General features: G+C 47.8%; 1 protein-coding gene across 27 annotated transcripts in view; it reads right to left on the minus strand.

The window, feature by feature from the left end:
* SCRIB (scribble planar cell polarity protein) overlaps positions 1-18,297 on the minus strand; it is a 1,329,907-nt gene that overhangs the window by 918,794 nt on the left and 392,816 nt on the right. For all 27 annotated transcript variants that reach the window (XR_011278687.1, XM_069621824.1, XM_069621823.1 and 24 more), the window contains exon 10: positions 1,380-1,579. Coding sequence is in view for 26 of the 27 variants with exons in the window: in XM_069621824.1 (XP_069477925.1) it covers positions 1,380-1,579 (200 nt within the window). In the remaining variant the exon portion in view is untranslated. The remainder of the gene's footprint in view (positions 1-1,379; positions 1,580-18,297) is intronic.

An 18,297-nucleotide genomic window follows, 5' to 3' on the forward strand; every position in this document is an offset into this window, starting at 1 on the left:
GATCGCCTCTGGCGCCCGATTGTCTGGGGTGGGCAGGAAGTGAGGAAGGTGCCCGAAACTCCCTGTGCTTAGTCTCCTAGGAGACCAAAATGCACTCCGTGGTGATTCACTGGCTGACTGTCCGGCAATGACAGCCACCCTGCTGGGTGAGTGACAGCTAGGATGGAATGAATGGGAGAGAACTGGATAAAAGGTGAGTCTCTTGGCCTGGAAGGCAGAGTCGACCACTGGAACGAAAGAACCGAAGACTAGCTTGAAGAGGACAGCTGCTGCAACTCCTGGACTGTTGGTTTGCCCGGTGAAGCCCTGCTGTGGGCCCGAATCACCAAGTTCATCTCGACAGAGAAGCCCTGTAAGGACTACTACTCTTGGAGTTGGTGGGACCAATTAACTCGACACCAAGCCACCTGGATACCTTTCTCTGAGCTGGTTGTATTTTCCTAAGAGTGTTGCAGAAAAACGAATAACGGGGACACCAGCTTGTTTGCGAATTGCAGATTTGCCAGTTGCCAGCTTTTTGACCAGTCCCAGTGCAGGAGTCCCACCGACTTCCTCCCTCTTGTCCCCACGACTGAGGCCCAGGGACAGCGAGATCTGCAGGAACTGCCAGGAACAGAGGTCACCAGCTGCATCTTTTTCTTAATTTCTAAAAAGGTACTGTAAAACCAGACAAGAGAACTTACCTCTCGCAGTGAAAGTACTTGAAACTTTCCCAACTCACAGGCCTAATCAGCTTGTGACCCAAAATATGATTCTTCTTTTTACAAACTATTCCTGAGAACTTTGGCAGAGACTTTTCCGTTTATCTACCAGAACTGCTTTATCCTATCCAAGACTTTAGCCCATTGACTTTGACCTAGCCTATTGAATTGAATTCTGGTGAACTCAAAATATCTGCACTGCCTAAGAAATAACTATTCTTTTTATGTTCTGATAACCTATGCCTTTTTGCTCCTCCTTCAAAGTATTCTGAATGCCTCAGAAACCTACAGTGTGCAGCACTGAAGTATATTTGTGTGTGATTATATTGACTCCTTATGAATGTTTTATAACTGACAGTTACATTATTAAGTATTTAACACAAAACCTGGAGTGTAAGAGTTTATTTGAACACCTGTGATTGTAGACCTCTGTGTAACAGCATTACAGTTCACATTCCTTCTTGAGATAAGCCTGGCTGCTCAGCTCTGCTACCAAAAACTGAGTAGTACAGACTTATACCCAAGGTTGGTTTTGCTTACACCTGTAGTCCGTTGTGTGTAGTGGTCTTAAAGCAAGCCTGGATCATTTAAGACAACGATGGAAGAGGTCTGCCAGCCTGCAGGTTTTCAGTTGGCTGATGGCATTCTGGAGCACAGCAAATCAGAAGTTGCATTTACCTGTTCCCTGCCACATCCAAAACATGAAGCTCTGTGGCATCAGCCAGTTCTGAAGGGAGGCACGTTAGGCGGTTGTCTCGTAAAGAAAGCACATTCAGGCAGGCACATCCACCGATCTCAGAAGGGAGCACGGTGAGCCGGTTACGGTCTACGTTCAGGTTAGTCAGCTTGTTGAGCTTTCCCAGGGTTTTAGGAAGAATCTATGCGACAGGAAAAAGGGCACAACTTAACAAAAGCAGAAATGTACAGCTTTTAATGTATTGAATGATACAGACTATAATTGTTTAAACATCTCATTTAGTTTACAGACATGTAAAACAGTAATTGTTATTTCTGCATAAGGACTAAATGAAAACAGCAAAAGATTTGATTTTGAAAGTCCTACACTCTGCTTCCAGCCATGAGGCCCTACTGGGAACCCTTGACACACAAGTCATTGTTTCCTGGTAAAAAGTAAGTGCTGTACAGATGTTGCCATATGTGGTCATGAATTCTGCCTGCCTCAGAGAGCAAGTTATAGTCGCTAAAACAAGATGGGGCCTTTATGTGATCAGTGTTGTTAAGGCAGCCTTTGTACCATCCAATGTTGAGGACACTACAACTAACTCTACGAGGAAGGCTAAAACACTTCCCTGGCAAGAAAGCAAAGCCAAACAAACCTCTTACACGTGGGCTGCATGAGCAGAGTGACCAGGATTAACTCTTACATTGGGGTAGTAAATCGACAAAGATATACAATTAATTACCAAAGTCCTCCAGAAAAATCAGAAAATCCAACACACTTAAACTAGTCACACATATAACACTCTCACAAAGACGCTGGGGTCTTTTTTATTTTATGGCCCTAGAGACCCTCAAATGATTTTTTGGTGATTGTACGAGTGTGCCTGGGAGGAGCTGGTGGGAGCAGTTACTTTTTTATAATGTTTTACTTTATCAAGTTAAACCGCGTTTACTGCTTTTGGCTGAAGACTGGCTAGTTCCAAAAATGGCTGCGCCACAAAGTCTTTTGTTCTGTCCCATGGCCATTTTATCCCCTGCCTTCACCCAGGTCGAGTAACCCGGGTTTTCCTTATTTGGACATGCAGCCTCCAGCAAAAACCGATCTCTTATGCAGGCTTCTGCCTGTCACGTATGTGTGCTCAGGAAGAAGGCTGGAAATGTCTAATTCAAATCCAAACTGCTAGTGCCGGGATGTCTGGAGTGCCTGAATGACATACCACTGTGGTCCGTGATTGGTCCACGTCTGGAATGCCTGCAAGAGAGCAGATCTTCTATTGGAAGTCCTCAATTTTGGCATAAACCTAATCTTTGCTAAGAGAAGGGGCTCTGCAGCCATTCCAGGTCGATCACCTGTTTTGTCACCGAACTACAGAAGGAGCCAAGAAACAGACTTGTGAAACTGCGGGAGACGCTTTGGAAGGTTTCGATACCCTTCGACCCCTGCCGCCTTCTTCGATCAAGAAGGCTTGCCAAGGTGCATCGCACCTTGCAAGTAGTGGGAACAACTGCTCTCATCACCCCCGGCTTATTCACCGAACGAGCCCCTTCGGAAGTGTTCCCGGTTCATCCAGTGAACTGTTCAGCTCTACCTCAGGGTATGCTGCTGCTCTGCCGCAGTCTCGAGTGCAGACCCGAGACTAGTTCCTCTGGGTCCCGAATTAGGAGAGTACGTAACACAGCCGGCACCCCGATTCCCGCATCACTGCCTAGTAGTGACAGTCGCTATTGTTCACCTACTGTTCTGCTCTCCTGTGCCCTGAAGCCAAGTGCATCAGAATTCTTCATACTCCTAAGGAAGCTGAGAAAAGGCAACTGTCCCGTCACCGACAATCGTTCTCCACTGCAGATGCTGAGAGCCAGAGCACCGCGAAACTGCAGGACTCGAACCCAGTAGCAACCTCGGCTAAACTGGCGAAGTTTGGTCTGGACTGTGCCGAGGGTCGGTGAGTACTTGCAGAAATTACCGGTGGCCCCTGATATAGCCAATCGTTTTAACGCACGAGTATCCCTTTAAGGTAGTCGAACCTGGCTGGGTTAGCCTGCGCTCCCTAGCTATTCTCAAACTGAATAATGCTTTGCCGCCAAGGGCAGGGCCTACTCGAGTAGTGGGAACATATTCTTCATCGCCTAAAGCCCCTTCCTAACTTTGCTACAGCCCTGCAAAGAATACCCGCTCTTGATCATCTGTGAGATTGTGCGTTTTTAAGCACAACTGTACCATTGAGCACAAGGCTCCTCTCTTAGGGTTGGAAACGAACTCTGAAGAATAACCTACTGTCATGTGTGTACTAAACCTCACCCCTTTCTTCACAGGATGCAGTGGTAGCTTGTAACTGAATTGCACTAGGAAATGTAATGTGTGTATATATACTGTACAGTTCAAGGATTTGTGTCCATTTGTTCCGGCCTACAATAAAACTATAGATCTTTTTCATATACACTTGTCTAAGAGTAATTTGTGGTGTGTTGCTGTGTGTGCTCATTGTGAGCTTCCGATCACTCTCAACCCTCCTGAGACTTAGCCTTGACCGCCTGCCAAGCTACCTAGATTTGTCTAGCTTGTCCAGAAGGTTCCCCTGTTTCAATAAACCGAGGGTGGCCTCCTAAACTTCATCCATCTTAAGAGTAGGTAAATACCTACTAGCCTGCACAACCAAGTGCAAATACGACACATTGAAAACTAATATATGCACAAAGGACGTATACCTGATGGTCAGCACCGAACATATGGCAGGGTATGGGATTAAAAAGGGAGACCCAAGTTTGCTAAATTGAATAATATGTTATCCCTAAAGTAGTTTAAATCCATAAGGCCTAAACCAAATCTTCTTGGACCCCGTTGGAACTTTTGACAGTATTAATGCCCGTCTGGACACCACTAATACGTATAGAGGATGCAACTAAAACTATAGCAAAGGATTCCAAGATTCAAACATTTCAATAAGTTACCTTCCAGATACATTTCATGGGGAAATATACACTGTGTTGGTTACAGAGTTTAAAGTACATTTACCATTGCAGAATTGACAGGCATGACTTTATAATGGATAGACGTCCACGGGTAAGTACCGAAATGGTGAATCTTAGTCCAGATTCAGGTAAAATGCCCAAGGGCAGGCAAGTACGGCCAAAATCACATTAAGGAGAGTTCCAGTGTCAGTTCTCCGTTTGATAGGAGATAATGGGAAATGTTAAAGGCCCATCCCACTAATGGAGGAAAGTCTGATGTACACCCCATGTGCAGATGCTGCAACGATCAACTCCAGGGAAGGCCTGTCGCGGTTTATTACGGAGTCACACAACTCAGAGTTCCTTTCCCCCAAATCAAGGTGACGTACAACAAAGCACTATTATTCGGATTCAGTTTTGGAAGGCCTCCAACCCGTCTCGCACCCATCCCCAACAAAAACCTGGTGCCACAAAGGTCTAGGAACCAGGCCGGTGTGTAGTAAGAATAACATGCATTACTCACCGTAATAGCATTTCTGATGATGGCATCTGTCCAACATCTAGTGGAAATCACTGAGTATTGCATCTTTCTTTCGAACATCGAAAGGGGACATCGACATGGGTGTGACTAACACTAACCGTAACGTGTATTGTACCCAAAATCCCTCATGCATCGAGTCCCTCTGGTTGCGTTTTTTCTGCCGTGAGGGAGACAGTCATCCTGAGCAAGTACAGAAGAGAGATGGTGTAAGACGTCTATGTTCCTACTACTCCACGAGCAGAGGAAGGGTGGGCGCATGTGAATCCAAGCAGATACAATCCTCAGAAATGCTATTACTGTGAGTAATGCATGTCTTCAGATGTTTGTTAATCTGCTTAGAATCACATGCTGTGCATAGACTATCGAGCAGTACCCAGAAATGGTGGTGGGATGTGTGAACGAACAGTAGCAAAGAGATGTCTTAGAAACGCTTCTCCCACCTGAGAATCAGACCTAGTGTGTGTATCTGGGCAGTAGTGTTGTGTAAATGTGTGCACAGAACTCCAGGTTGCTGCTTTGCAAATGGAATCAAGAGGAACATTTGTAATTAATGCTATGGTAGCGCGTGTACCCAGAGTGGAGTGTGCTCTAGGAGTGAAGGGTAGATCTCTCTTAGCAAGAGAGAAACACAGTGTGATGCAGTTTACGATCCACTTGGAGCTAGCCGATTTAGAGACAGGGTCCCAACTGCCCTGAAACAAAGAACTGGTTTGTTTTCCTTCTTGGCTTTATTTTTTCCAGGTAGTAGATAGCTGCTCTCTTTACATCCAGTGTGTGGGGGCTTCTTTCTGCCACGTTAGTGCGGTTCTGGAAAAAGGTAGGTAGTTCTATGGACTGGTTTACATGGAACTTTGAGAAAAATGTAGGCACAAAGCGAGGATGTGTGCGCAAAACCACCTTATCTTTGTGAATCGTAACAAATGAGTCCTGAACTGAAAGGGCCTGCAGTTCACTAACTCTCAGAGGTGATCGCCACCAAGAAGGCGGTCTTGTAGGCGAGTGCTTTAAGGCTGTTTTATACAATGGTTCAAAGGGAGGCCCCATTAGTCTGGTAAGAACAACATTCAGGTTCCGACTGGAAGCTGGGTTGGAAACAGGGGGATGAAGTCTCTTTACCCCTTCCATAAAGACTTTTATTACAGGAATTTTCCACCACAATACCTTGCTCTGGGACCTTGTGTATGCTTAAAGCGTGGCTAAGTGGACCTTTAGAGAACTGAAAACTAGTCCTGAATCCAACAGGTGGGTTAGGTATAGGACATATCTTTAGGTGAGCATTCAATAGGATTGATGCCCTTGCCATTACACCAGGTGACAAAGCGCTTCCATTTGCTGAAGTAGCAATGCCTGGTGTTAGGATTCCGTGCATCTGAGTATGTCCATGCATCTTTGAGGGAGCTGGAGGTGCCCAAACTCTATGACCTCAGGAGCCAGGCTGCATGAGGGTTTGAGGGCATGGATGTAGTGTATCCCCCTAGTCTTTAGACATGTTGTATGGCCATGGCAGCTTCCTGGGAGGGGAGACTGACATTGCCATGAAATGGGAGAACTAGGGCTGGTGGGCCCCCATAGGGTCCACCAGAATCATCCTGACTGGCTCTTGGTGCATCTTGTGCACTATTCTGTTGAGCAGGGGAATCAGGGAGAAAAGCGTAGACACATGTTACCCAAAGACTGTTCACCTTGGAGTGGTTCTGAGAGTACCTAGAGTCATAATCTGGGCATTGGGTGTTCTCCAGAGTGGCATATAAGTCCATCTCTGTGAAGCCCCATTCTGCAAAGATGTGGAGTACCATATCCGGCTGTAACCGCCACACGTGCTCTATGGTAGGAGGAGGTGGGGTTGCAGGAGAGGGGGGGTGCCCTAGGGGTTGGGGTCTCTGCCAAGTACGTCCGCCAAAAGATTGAGTTCCCCTGAAACATGTGGTGAAATGAGGAACATGTGTTTGAGTGCCCACTTCCACATGTTCTGGGACAGTTTGAACAGCCCTGGAGAGTGAGTGCCCCCTTGTTTGTTTAATACATGGCCGTAGTACTGTCCATGAGGACTAGAACTGTATTGCCCTGGACGTGTGTCTGGAAGGCCTTCAGGACCTTGAACACTAGTAGCAGTTCCAACAGGTTAATGTTATTGGATGATCTGCTGTTGAAGGAGGTGTGCCAGACCCACCCCGTCAGAGATGTGTCTGTGGTGAGAGTGGCTTCTACTGTGGGGTGGTGAAGTTTTTCCCCTGCAGAAGGTTTTCCCTTGACCACCACTGCAGAGACTGAACGAGGGCTGCCGGGACAATCACTAGAATGTCCCGCTGGCCGGACACCATGGGGTGCATGCACAGATGAGCGTGACGAACTAAGTAGATGCAGGATGCCATCATTCCCAACAGTCACATGGCTTTGAATACTGTCACCTGGTGACTGGCTACATACTGAGGGATCTGGAACAGCAGCAGGTTTTGAACCCTCTCCTTGGAGGAAAGGAAAAGGCCGTCTCTGGTCTGGATTAGAGCCCCCAGAAACGGTTTTACTTGATTGGGGTCAAGACTGGATTTTTTCTCGTTGATAGAGAAACTTAGGTTGAAGAGTAGATCTGGGTATTTGTTTGGCATGTTCCGTACGATTCCCCCATTTTATGAGGCAGTCATCGAGGTAATGTTAGACTGGGATGGACTGCCTGCGCAGGTGAGCAGCTAATACCACCAGCACCTTCGTGAATACCCATGGTGCTGAGGCAATGCCAAAGGGGGAAACTTAACGGATAGTGGGTGTTCTCAATCATGAACGGCAGGTACTTTCGGTGCGCTGGCCACATTGAAATATGAAAGTATGCATCTTTCATGTCCAATGTGGCCATGTAATTCTCCTGCTGCAGCAGTGGGATTACCTCCTGCTATGTTGTCATCCTGAATTTTTGAGGTTCGATATAGTTCGGCGGCCGCAGGCCTAAAACAGAGCGCATGGCGAGATCCTTTTTGGGTACAAGGAAGTACACTGAATAAATACTCTAGTTTACCTGGAGAATGGGGATGACTTATATGGTGCCCTTTTACAGCAGGACCTGAACTACTTCCAGCAGGATGCACAGGTGTTCTGGCGACAGATGTCTGCTTTTCGGTGGGTAGTATGGAGATGGCTGGTGAAACTATGCTATAGGCAACTGTCTTTAAAACCCACTGGTCTGATGTGATCCCCTCCCAAGCATGGATGAATGATGAAAAGCGACCCCTGACCGGGGAAGCGTGGGAGGGGACCCGGATCGGCAAGTCACTTTGAGGTGGAGGCCAGGCAACCTCTAGGAGTAGAGTTCCTGCCTCTACCCATGCCTCTACGGGGGCATCTTTGTTGATATTAGTAGTTACTAGAGGAGCCTTAGCCCGAGGACCATGGGGTACTCCCTGAGCCATATTGTCTATTGGGAGAGTGGGAAAATGATTGCCCACGAAAGGTCCGGCGTGAGTTAGTGGGCTCTAGATTTGCAACTAACTACATGCCTATCGCTAACACTTGTCACAAAGAACCACCACTAACTATTGTTAAAAACCTCTAGGACCCTAGCAACAAAAAAAAAAAAAATCTAAACTACGAACACTCCTAATAAACAAAAACAGGTAAAACCGAGTGTCACCCCTATCAACGTTTCTACCCAAACTATTAAGGGCGCGTTAATAAACACCAGATCTCTGGTAGCTCATGTGACAGACATTGCCGACCTTATCACAGCCAAAAACCTCGATTTCATGGCCATAACAGAATCAGGGCTGCATGCAGCAGCTGGCCCTTCACTTTTGCTCGCCATACCAGACAATTACTCTATTATAAGAGTGGACAGTCTAGAGGAGGGGGTATTGCCATCATATCCAAGATTAACTTAGACCTTAGATTAGCTAGTACCCATACATTCCCCTCTTGTGAAGTACTTACTGCCAAACTACCAGGTTTAAACACACATACACTAACAGCACTTAATCATGCACTTGCCACATGCTGGCCGTTTACTTATTAATTGTTCATCTTTCTCATGTACTGCACTGTCCCTGCCCCCTACCCATGCACTTGCACGATCTGAATGACACCTGGCCTAGTAGGATCGTTGTCCGTCCTCCCTGTTCCCCTCCCTTGCCTAGTCGCACCTTGAAACACTTGTGTATTGGCGCATTATAAATGCCATATCATATCCGAGCATCAACAATTGCCAATACTCACAGAACATGGCTTTAACCAAAATGTCACACAGCCTACCCATGACAAATGAAGGACTCTAGATTGGGAAGCTGACTTACTGTGATATTTCAATTACCGCTATCGAACCACAACTATGGACATATCATTACCTTCTCTCTTTTTTGCCCCCCCCACCCGAGTTAAAAACCTTACATACCGAAAAAAGAAAACTGGAAGCCTTATGGAATCAGGTCCCATCCATTGAGAACAAAACTAAACTCACCAACTATCTGCCACCTACAATGGGGTCTCGTGTGCAGAAAACCCTTGTTTCTCGGTGGCAGCACCACCTGAATCTGAGGAGGCTGAGGAGCAGGAGGAAACCCCGACTCTGTTGCTGCCTTCGGTGGGAATTGCCCAAAGGGGTGTCAACCCTGCGGGATTTTCGTTCTAAAAAAAACCCGAAACCAGAGGAGGGCCGAGAGTTTGACAATGATCTCCATGTCCTGAAAGGAGGTTTTACCAGGACAGACAAGGACTTGGCGGTCTGAATGCTGTCCTTAGTTTTAGTGAGCTCCACGTCTGTTGTAGAATGAAAAAGCTCCTTGCCATCAAAAGGCAGGTCCAAAACCTTATCCTGCACTTCCTTAGAGAACTTGCAGCCAAGCCCGACGAGAGGTATACACACCAAGCATAAGGCGCCGGGCCGAGGTGTCGACGTGATGCGCCGCAACCTCGAACAGATCCTGTGCCAAGACCCTGGCGTCCGACAAGCCCTGCTTTGAAATCTTCCAGGTTTACAGCGGGAATACACTCCTCAAACTGACAGACCTTTCCACATTTTCATATTCACCCCCGCTACCATCAGTTCTGCATTGGCTTGACACAGCTGCAGGGCTGAGTTAGCGAAAATCTTCCTCGCAAGGGAGTCGAGAAGCTTATCCTCTTTGGCCAGAACCTGTGTAACCGTCGTAGAAGAGGATGACGCAGGTCGGGATCGCAAAGTGGCTGCAGCCACTACCGTGGAGGAGGGGGGGGGGGGACAGACAATGCTACGGCCACCTCTTCCAAAGAATGGAGCCTGTAATGTGCATCAATCTTCTTGTTGACAAACAGTCCAGAGTGTGGTTTCTCCCAAACTTTACAGACCTCGGCCAAAACGTCTTTCTGCAAGAACAAGCCGGTACGCTCCGAAGGAGATGAGGTGAACGCCCCCGAAAGCACGCCCTCCTGCGGAGCGGGTGCCTTAGGTACTGGAACATCCAACAGACACATGTCCATCACCCGGTCATGAAAAGCTCTGACAGAGTGGTGCTGGTCTTCGCTGTCCTGATCGCCCTGCACGTCGTCCCACAGGTCCGGATCAGGCTGAGCCACATCCGGCACCACAATCGCCTTGTCCACTGGGGACAACGGAGGCAGGGGTGGAAGAGTTGGGGGAGGCCCAGCCAGTAAGGGCAGCACCGGCAGAGCCACAGGAACCGCAGCTGGGACCGTCAGCGCAGGCGGGCATATCCCCCTAAACAAGCCTCCAAATTACTCCTTCACGGGGTTGGAACGCATCCGTTTTTGAAACTTGCCGATAAAGGCGTCGTCCGCTGATGATTTGGGCACGACAGGAGGAAGCCTCTCATGAGCGGAGTAATTCCAGGGGCGTACGGGAGAGGGTTGCCAAGAGGGCCCTTACCCACTGGTGTCTACATACAAATCAAGGGCGCTAATGCTGCAGGAAGCGAGACATTGTGCCGTAGAGGCATCCGAGAGTTCCAGTCATAAACTGGACGAAACTGATGTGCACAAGGAAACCGATGTTCACCTGAAAATCCACCCCCTACACCCAGGGCCGATGGCATAGTTGTAAGGGATGTATCCAAAATACGGCACCTAAGGAGAACTGCGACATGCGTGGAAGTGAAGTAGGGGTCCACACAGGTGGGTCAGGGGTCTTCATTTTAGCCTTAACACAAGGCACCTCCGCCGAACCGGTACTGTGGGGCCTAGACTGCTTCTGTGACATAGTAACAGCCAAACTAGCCTTCAAAGGAAGGACCTCAGCACTGCTGGTAACAGAGGGATTATGGTCCAAAACCTCACTCCGTGCCCCCTCAGCAGATCTGGAGTCTCCGCAAGAGCAGGAACGACGAAGAACACACCTCACCGACAAGACCTTAACAGGCCTCAGAACTGTTGGTCACCTTAGCCTCTAAATGACAGGCCTCGGACCAGAGTCCGGTAAAAGCCTCTTCACGAGGTGCCTCGAATTTCCGTTTTGTATCAACAACCTCAACCGAGGTTTCAGGGGCGTACCCCAGTGATTTTACGGGAAGCTCCAACCAAGGAGACCTCGAAGCAAGCTCTGGTACCTGACGCCTCAGTAGAACTGGGCCCACAAATAGCCCCCACAAGAGGGGACTCGGAATGTAATCCGGTGTCAATAGGCCCCTTACGGAAGCCCTCAGAGAAATCTCTGGTACAGTTTTTAGGCCAGGAAGGCACCTCGGGGCTAGCCCCGGTAATAGAGCTTTTGACGCTCGTCCCGGATCGGGAAGACCCCGGAAAGGAGTCCCCCAGCCGGGGTGCTCTAAAAACTAAAGAACTCACCGGGCGTTTCTTCTTCTCGTCGATAAAAGTTTGAAAATGCGCCGGTGGAGTGCGTTGAAACAACACCTCCCACCGCTTCAAATGACGTTGAAGCGCCCGGACCGAAAGGGAGTTGCAATAAAAGCACGAGTCCCACCGGTGGTCCGGACCAAACACGCTAAGCAAAGAGGGTGGGGATCCGCTCTAGCGAAGCATCGCTGACGAGAAGAACAATATGGAAAGACTAGCTGAAACGGCATAGACGGACTACCACGTGACCGCTAAGCCAGAGCAAGAGAGGAGGAACTGGAAGGCAAAAAATCTTCCGAAGATGCAAGTGCGTCCAGTCTCGAGCGAGTGGAGAAAATGACTGATGGTCGATGCGCTGGGCGGAGCTAAGGGCTGGGTTACGGCCGCATGCGGTACCCCGCGTAAAAAGAGAAGAACACATTTTTTAAAAATGTGATGCTTTTTACAAAGTGCACAGGACGGAGGAATGTCCCCATAAGTATGGGGGAAAGGTGACGGGAAGTAGGAGTATACCTTTCTTGCCCATCCATCTACACGCTTGTCGTCCCCATCAGGAGGGGTGGTAGGGTACGCCGCCAGCTTCAACGTTGCTGTAGCTGCCTGCATCACCAGACTCTCCGGAGTGGGGTGTTTCGCAGGTAGTCTGGGTCACTACTGGAGGGGCAGTATTTTCGTGTCAGATTTTTGTTAACTGCCAGATTGGTATCCAGCGTTTGCCAATTTCCAGCCACCCTTTTTTGTAAAGCCATATGGAATGGCAAAACCAGGTCAGCTTGGGGACCTTCATCCAAAATTTCAGTTAAATCGTCCTGTTCATAAGGGAGTGGTGATCCGCTCCATCCTAGGTACTCTACAACCCTGGACAGGAGTTGTCTGTATGGAGCGTCAGCATGTTCGCCAGGCTCAGGTCTACCAAACTCCAGCTCGGGTGAAGCATCAACTCCACTCACAGACTGTACATTTTCATATAAATCTTTAATTCTGGACTCCTCCGATATCAGACACTGGAGCATTGGGCGTCCCATATTGCAGTCTAAGAGGAGCATCTTCCTCATCAGAGCGTTCCTCATCTTCATAGAAATGAAGAGGGATTTGAAAAACTCCTTTCTGGGTAAAGGAGTATAAACTTTCAGATGGAGTCAGTGCAGACTTTGATGGCGTGGAAGGTTTTATTGGCGCCAACTGAGGGGAGCTTGGCTTCGATTGAACAGTCAACATATGCGGCGTAGCCGTCTTCGAAGTTGTGGATAGCCCGACGGGTGTCGAGGACATCTATCTAGACTTTTCTTTGTGCTTTTCATCGGAAGAAGGCCTTGAGGGCTCCCGTAGTTTGTCAGGTCGTTTTCCCGGGCTCAAGGGCACGCTTGATTTTGAGCGAGACCTGTCCTTAATGGCTTGCTTGGAAGGCTGGGTAGGAGCATGACCCTGTTTTCCAATGTTTTCAACATTTCCTTCCGGAAAGCTTCCCATTCTGCTGGGCTAGATGTTTTTTGTGGGACATGCGACCCTTTCAGGTGAATCGTCGGAGGAAGACCTGAGGAAGGAGACTTCTGGTGCCTCCTCTTAAACTTGTTCACAGACACGTAGAGTGGTGCGAGCCACTCCTAGACCTAGAGCGCTTCGCCTTCTTCCTCTGAGGAGTATCTCCTCTTGACTCGTCGGTCGAAGGCTTAGCAGGTCAGGGTTTAGGAGATTTGGGTAATCTTCCTACCTGGAGTTTCCCCTTCCGCTCCCTCAAAGCCTTTCCCACCATGGATCGTAATTTTTTATAACCTGTTTTTGGTGTTTATGGCATCGAGGATGAAGACATTGCGAAGCATTTTTTTTCTCTTTTCCTCAAACAATTTCTCGAAAAAGCATCAGACAATGAGGCGTGCCGATTCTTGTTAGATGAAGCAAAAGCTGATGCGGAAAAACCAAACTGAGGTCAACGCGTGTGCTATATATGATCTCTGATGAAATCACCCTCAGCAGAGGCCTTCAAGGGAACACCATCGACGCACAGCGCCCTCTGCCGAAAAAAGTTTTCCATAGCAGCTGAAGCTGGACATTACATGTCAAAGAGGAGGAATACGTTGGAGGACACAATCCATTTAAAAAAAGGCAAGTAATGTCAGTTTCACTTTACTACTCTTGAAACACTAGTTTATCCAAGAGAAGGTATTTAAACCTTAGCAGAAGTCCAAAGGACCTCTCTTTGACACTGCATTGAGGGTGCTGTGCATCACAATACTAAAAGATGATGGCTATGGAATTTGTAAGACTCCAAAACCAAAAGAAACACAGGGTTCAAATCAAAGAAAAATACGAAAATGGGAAAAACGTCTCACTTTCTCCAGGAAGAAAATTAAAAGTCCTAAAGTGCAGCAAAAGAGCTGGGGTCTCTAAGGTAGAAGGGAATTAACAAAGAATTGAGAATTATCCCCAACAGAGATCCGTTCCAACTTGCCGTGTCCTTTTTTGGTGCTGCAGAAGAGGTGCCAAAACTGCAGAGTGAACCAAGAAGTTGCTGAAAGTCGTGCTACAGGTACTCCATCAAGACTGCTGCTGAAAGACACGGTCCATTGTCCTGCCTTCAGTCAGCATACCAAGGAATATGGAGGTCTGGTCCAGAGCTTCAACGTGAGAGTATCTAGCACAAACATTTTCTTCTAACCTAAGGTACTGTGGGGAAAAGGGTATTGGTTACCCGATTCCAAGTCATCGTGCCAGAGCGTTGCCGTGCAGCTAGAGGTGTCCAGGGTCACCCCCTCTTACCTCCGACTCATGCCACTGCTTGTGTCCCTTCATCAAGTCCTTAACAGGTCTCACTAGTGGTTAAGATGCTGTTTCAATAACACTAGGAAGTACATTTGACGTACTGTTAACTGTGGCCGTATACTACCGGAGCTCCCTTGGAAGCAGACTCCCCGTGTACCCACGCATTCAAACACGGAGGCATCAGGAAGTCTTTTTCGGATGCACAAGTGCCTGGGCTCTCCTACAGGAAGTGAAGGTGACTGTTTGCCTGCTTGGAGTTTAATCACACACAAGGTCTTACGAGGCTTGTGCCATGTTATGCACGTTGCACGGGTCACGTTGTGCTAGTGTCTTTGTTATGCTTGACGAGCTCACGTGTAACAGCTCACGTTGCAAATCTAATACACAAATCGCGTATTATGTTAATCTCCCTCCCGCTTTGAAGGCGTGTCCTGCCCCTTGGTGTCGTGACGCCCCCATGGCTGAAACAAATCACGCGCACCCAGCGCACCCGTGCGCGCACATCGTGGAAGTACATTTGAAGTACCGTTAACGGTGCGCTGGGTGCATAAAAGGGCCAAAACCGTTGTCTAACATCCGTGGCCACCGTACAATACCTCTGGGGCGTTTTGGCATCCTATCGCTGGTGTAAAAAACTATCTCCTTGTTTTTTACTCTAGCCCATGGGTCGGTTCCCATCTCTAGCCCATCGGATATAGGGCTGTTTTGTTCAATCAATCTGCTATTTTGCACAGAGGTGAGTTTATGAATATCTAACGTACTGTTTGATTATATAACTCCACTTCTTGAATTATGTTGCTGCCAAAACAGTGACACAATCAAAGTAGGTGGCAATCGAAGTGGGTTCCAAGTGGCTTTGGGCTGTTGGGCGGTGAGGCGGGGAGCACGGGCCCCTTGGCTGATTCTCAATTCAGAAATTACTTGGTCTGGGTGGTGTTTCTGTGGGACTTTGCGCTTGGCCCTCACAGAGCGTAGCACGCTAGGCCTAAATGGTTTCTTGCTTACGTAGTGGGTCACCCTCTAAAATTGTCTCCTTGCAAACCTGCAAACGCCAAAAAAAAAACGGAAAAACAAACGAATGCCACTATCAAAGGAATTTGTGAGGAGTGCTGCTTCTATGCCGAGTGAAGGCACCGGCCTGGCGGCGCACTGGGGTCCCGTAACTGACCAGGACCTAACAAAGCATGAGGTGGCATTTTCCTATGCGCATGCCCAAACACTCGCAGCTGCAACAAATGGGTCTCCTTCCCTTGGCGCTGATCCTACACTAAGTAAGATCTCACCCAAACCATCCCGCAAAAGCTTCCTCAGCATGCGTATGGATATCATACCTCCTGGCCCCGGGCATTCGATCGAGGACATTCCCTCCTCACCCTCTGACAATTCCATACTAGCCCCAGTCGTACTCGCAGCGCTTGAAAAACGTGTGCGGATCTCAGTTGGACCTTCCACTCCCGTCACTTACCCTAGTTGCAAGAGAGCGGATGTGCATATTCATTGCAAAGATGTGGTACACATCGAGGATATAAACATCTCTCCAGCACCTCCTTTGCATGAATCTAAACCCTCCAACTTTCCTGTTTCTAGTTCTTGGCCTTCCTCCCCAACCCGAGCACCAAGTGGTACTACAAAATCTGAAATAGACCCATTGTACTCGCCTGCTAAAAAGCTGTCAAATCACCCATTGGGTTTTGACATCTTAGAACCCACTGAGGACATGCAATCCCTTGAAGCATCCTACCCCGTACCAACGAGAATACTGAATCTATTGGATCGAGCCCATGAGTACACGCATTACGAATTGAGGGACTGCAAATCAGCGTTGACAGAAATCCTATTAAAACTTAATAAATTGGAGGGTTTCATATTTGCTGACAGTCTTAGACGAGCACCAGAGGAGCAGAAACCGTTGAAAATGGACGCACCTCAAAATATCTCCATGACTACGCAAACAGATGAACCAGCTGCCCCCCTGAATGAATCCAAAATCACAAATGTTCCCTGTGTTACTTACGCATTCCCGCAATCATTTGCGCAAACTGCGATTGCTCCAAGACCTGACACCTCCTGCCACATTCTCACGCATGCCCAACTATGTATGGAAGTTGCTTCACATGCTGAGAAGCTGGAACAGGTGCTATTTTTCTTACAACATGGCCCTGGGGAAGAGAAATCGGGGGATTCTTTTGGCTCTACGGAGGGGGGTCAGGTATTCCACCCGGACAGCCCCTCAGCACTAATCAAACTATTTGAGAACAATGACCGCATTGATTCTGTTCCTGATAGCATTCCACCTGCAGTTGCTGAAAGTCTCCCTCCCCTCCCCCCCAGGTAGAGCGTTCCTTTATTTCAAGGAGGGAGAAAATACTTTTTCTGCGCCTTGAAAAGGAAAGCAGATCGTAAAAAAGCGACCCAAATTTCTAAAGAGGAACCTGTTGTCCAAGTAAAAGCAAACGAAAAAACTAAAAAAAAAATGGCAAAGAGCAACGTACCTCCACCAGCAACCGATCCAGAAATAGAGAAAATCACTGAAAATGGCATGGATCCTAGGGAAACTTTCTCTAATAAAAACTACAAAAAATTCCCACTTCAGAAGGCGCAGACCCTTACTGTTGAGAAAGCGCAATCGTCTCAAAACCAACTACCTGCTTTTTTCAAATCTGTTGACAATAAAATCACTCAAATAGGAAAGGTACTAGAGATGGCATCCACCAAAAGTGAGAAGGAGCTGGACACGGAGCCAGCTTCTAGGGCTATCTTAGTAAACGATGACCGTCACCAGCCTCACCATCCGGGGTATCAGATCGAATCTAGCAAAAATGTTCTACTCATGCAAGACTTAAAGGGAGTGGGCGAAAAGCAGCGTGACTCATCTCCGGTACATTCTGGGGAGGACTTTGAAACGACGGGGGAAATCGCCCAAACAGTCCACTACGATTATAGGATGGGAAATCATCTCGGACAAGAATGGCATAAAGCGACTCAATTGATCTGCACTGTTGCAAGCCTTTGGTCGTGTTCCTGGTCTGCGCACTCTCCACACGACAGATATTGAGTGGATTACCCTGCCGCCTATTCAGAACCATCGCATGGTGTGCAAGGTGCAATCGGCCATCATTACCAACCTCCTCTTGCAATATACGGAAGAGTTGCGTTCTATTGGCCTGATGCCGTACCCCTTCGATTCTATTGATGATGCCATCTCATTTAATGAAACTCTTTTAGTGCATACTCCCGAACATCTGCCAAATTTAGCCTCTGGTGTTGCAGAGTGGGGTAAATGCAGAAGTCATTGCCCGATTAGTAGGCTTATCCAATGCTAGCAAGGACTGGTCATGGTTAGCCGCCCTACACAACACTAAACCCTGCTGTGAATAATACTCCCCACCAACCAGACATCTTCCTTTTCCATTCTGTCTTGGAACTCTTGTGGTTTTAACAATTTAAAGCAGTGGTTTAGTAATGCACATGTAGGTATGGAATGTGACATTATGTCATGCCAGGAAACTATGTGCGACCACAAATTATTGTTCCCTGGATACACTGTCATACAAACAAAAGCGAAACGAGGCACATGTGGTGGGCCGTACGGTGGACTATCAATATGCTTAAACACCAACCTAAATGCACTTGTGTTAGATGTCTATAATGCAACTGCAATGTTGGCCGTACTGATCATGCTTAAGGGTAAACGGTCAACTCCATTTCTTATTGTATGTTTATATCACAATCCTGTAACTCTCAACCTAACATTTGCCTTTCAAGAGTTGGATAACCTGTTTGACGAAGTTTCATCAGTGCATCCTACCTCTAATATCATATTAGGAGGGGATTTCAATGCATATTGTATTAAAAATAAATTCTAATCTCGTGAATTGTGGGGCTACTCAGCAAGCG

This window comes from Ambystoma mexicanum, chromosome 5q (genome assembly GCF_040938575.1).
Source record: "Ambystoma mexicanum isolate Mex_15411 chromosome 5q, UKY_AmexF1_1, whole genome shotgun sequence".
Taxonomy (NCBI): Eukaryota; Metazoa; Chordata; class Amphibia; order Caudata; family Ambystomatidae; genus Ambystoma; species Ambystoma mexicanum.